General features: G+C 39.5%; 1 protein-coding gene across 1 annotated transcript; it reads right to left on the reverse strand.

Moving 5' to 3' along the window:
* Positions 1–30: 30 nt before the first annotated feature.
* On the reverse strand, positions 31–1,032 carry LOC123256592 (arylamine N-acetyltransferase 1-like). Its single transcript, XM_044685178.1, has one exon. The coding sequence runs from the start codon at positions 1,030–1,032 to the stop codon at positions 163–165; it is 870 nt and encodes a 289-aa protein (XP_044541113.1). The 3' UTR covers positions 31–162.
* Positions 1,033–1,262: the final 230 nt, after the last annotated feature.

A 1,262-nucleotide genomic window follows, 5' to 3' on the forward strand; every position in this document is an offset into this window, starting at 1 on the left:
TGGGGAAAAGTTTTTTATGGTTGGTTTTTGTTGTTGTTGTAAAGCATTTTTTTTTACCTCAAAACAAAATATACAAAATTTATCAATAAAATCATGTTTTGAAAATTTCATTGTCATGGTGCACCTATTTCATCACCCCAGGTGCTACTGTATTTTCTCTTACTAAATGGTAAAAGATTTGTCACCATGCTTTGGGACAAGCCTTTTGTCAAGGGAAATATTGAATATGTCCTTCAGGCTCTTCTCAATATCTTCATCCTTCAGAATCTTAAACTCTACCAAATCCATGTTTTCCTTGTAATTGAATCTTCTGTGAGTAAGAATCCAGCCAACTAAACAGTAAACTCCATCTACTGTCTGCAGAGAACAGAAAGACTTACTTGTAAACACAGACTGGGGGGAATTCTGAAGGAAGGTATTTGCAGACATAAATTCTTCTGTTGTTCGTGGCTGAAGAGTAAAAGAGTAGAGATGATGGAATTCATTTTTTTCTAAGAGATCAGAGTTATGAAATTCTGAGTTTGGAATGAATTGTTTCCGTCTTATTTGATCCAAGTACCAGATTCCATTCTCTTCTTTTAATCGAAAGATGCAAGAGGTCTGAGGTTGATCCTTTCCAGAAACCAGTTCCATTGGCTGCCATATTTGGTGAGAACGGCCAAATGCCCCATCCACTATATAGGCTTTCTCACCTATTGTAACTTTTAGGAGCAGATGAGTCATAGTGCTATACTGCCTTTTTAAGGGATTGTAAACATATCCCCCTAAAATTGTGGTCTCATACCCCATTGTGGTCAAGACCCAAAAGAGAAGGTGATTTCCTTCTAGACACCACCCGCCTCTCTTCCTCCTCACTATTTTGTTATATGTGGCCTCTAAATTCAGCTCTATGGGTATTCCACAGTGAATGTCCAAGTTTTCAAAGGGCACAGCTTGAATATGATGCCACATCACTTCAGTTAATGTCTCCAAGTCCAGCTTCTCATTGCAATGATTATAGCCAATCCTTGCAAAGTATTCTCTAATGTCCATATTCCCTGGATCTCTGGAGTGTAATCAGCCTAATAGAATGGCAACTCCTTTCCTGAGTCTTCTCAGTCTCACTGCTCTCCGCCCAGGGAACAGGGAAAGGTTCTGGGAGAGTCCAGCCACTTAAAGAGAAAGTAACAATTTCAGGGAGCGCTGGTGCAAAGGGCGCTCTTATCACCAATCTACACACCTAGTTTTAGTGTGACCTTTCCTTATATCTCCAACCCTAAAAC

This window comes from Gracilinanus agilis, unplaced genomic scaffold (assembly GCF_016433145.1).
Source record: "Gracilinanus agilis isolate LMUSP501 unplaced genomic scaffold, AgileGrace unplaced_scaffold64, whole genome shotgun sequence".
NCBI lineage: Eukaryota > Metazoa > Chordata > Mammalia > Didelphimorphia > Didelphidae > Gracilinanus > Gracilinanus agilis.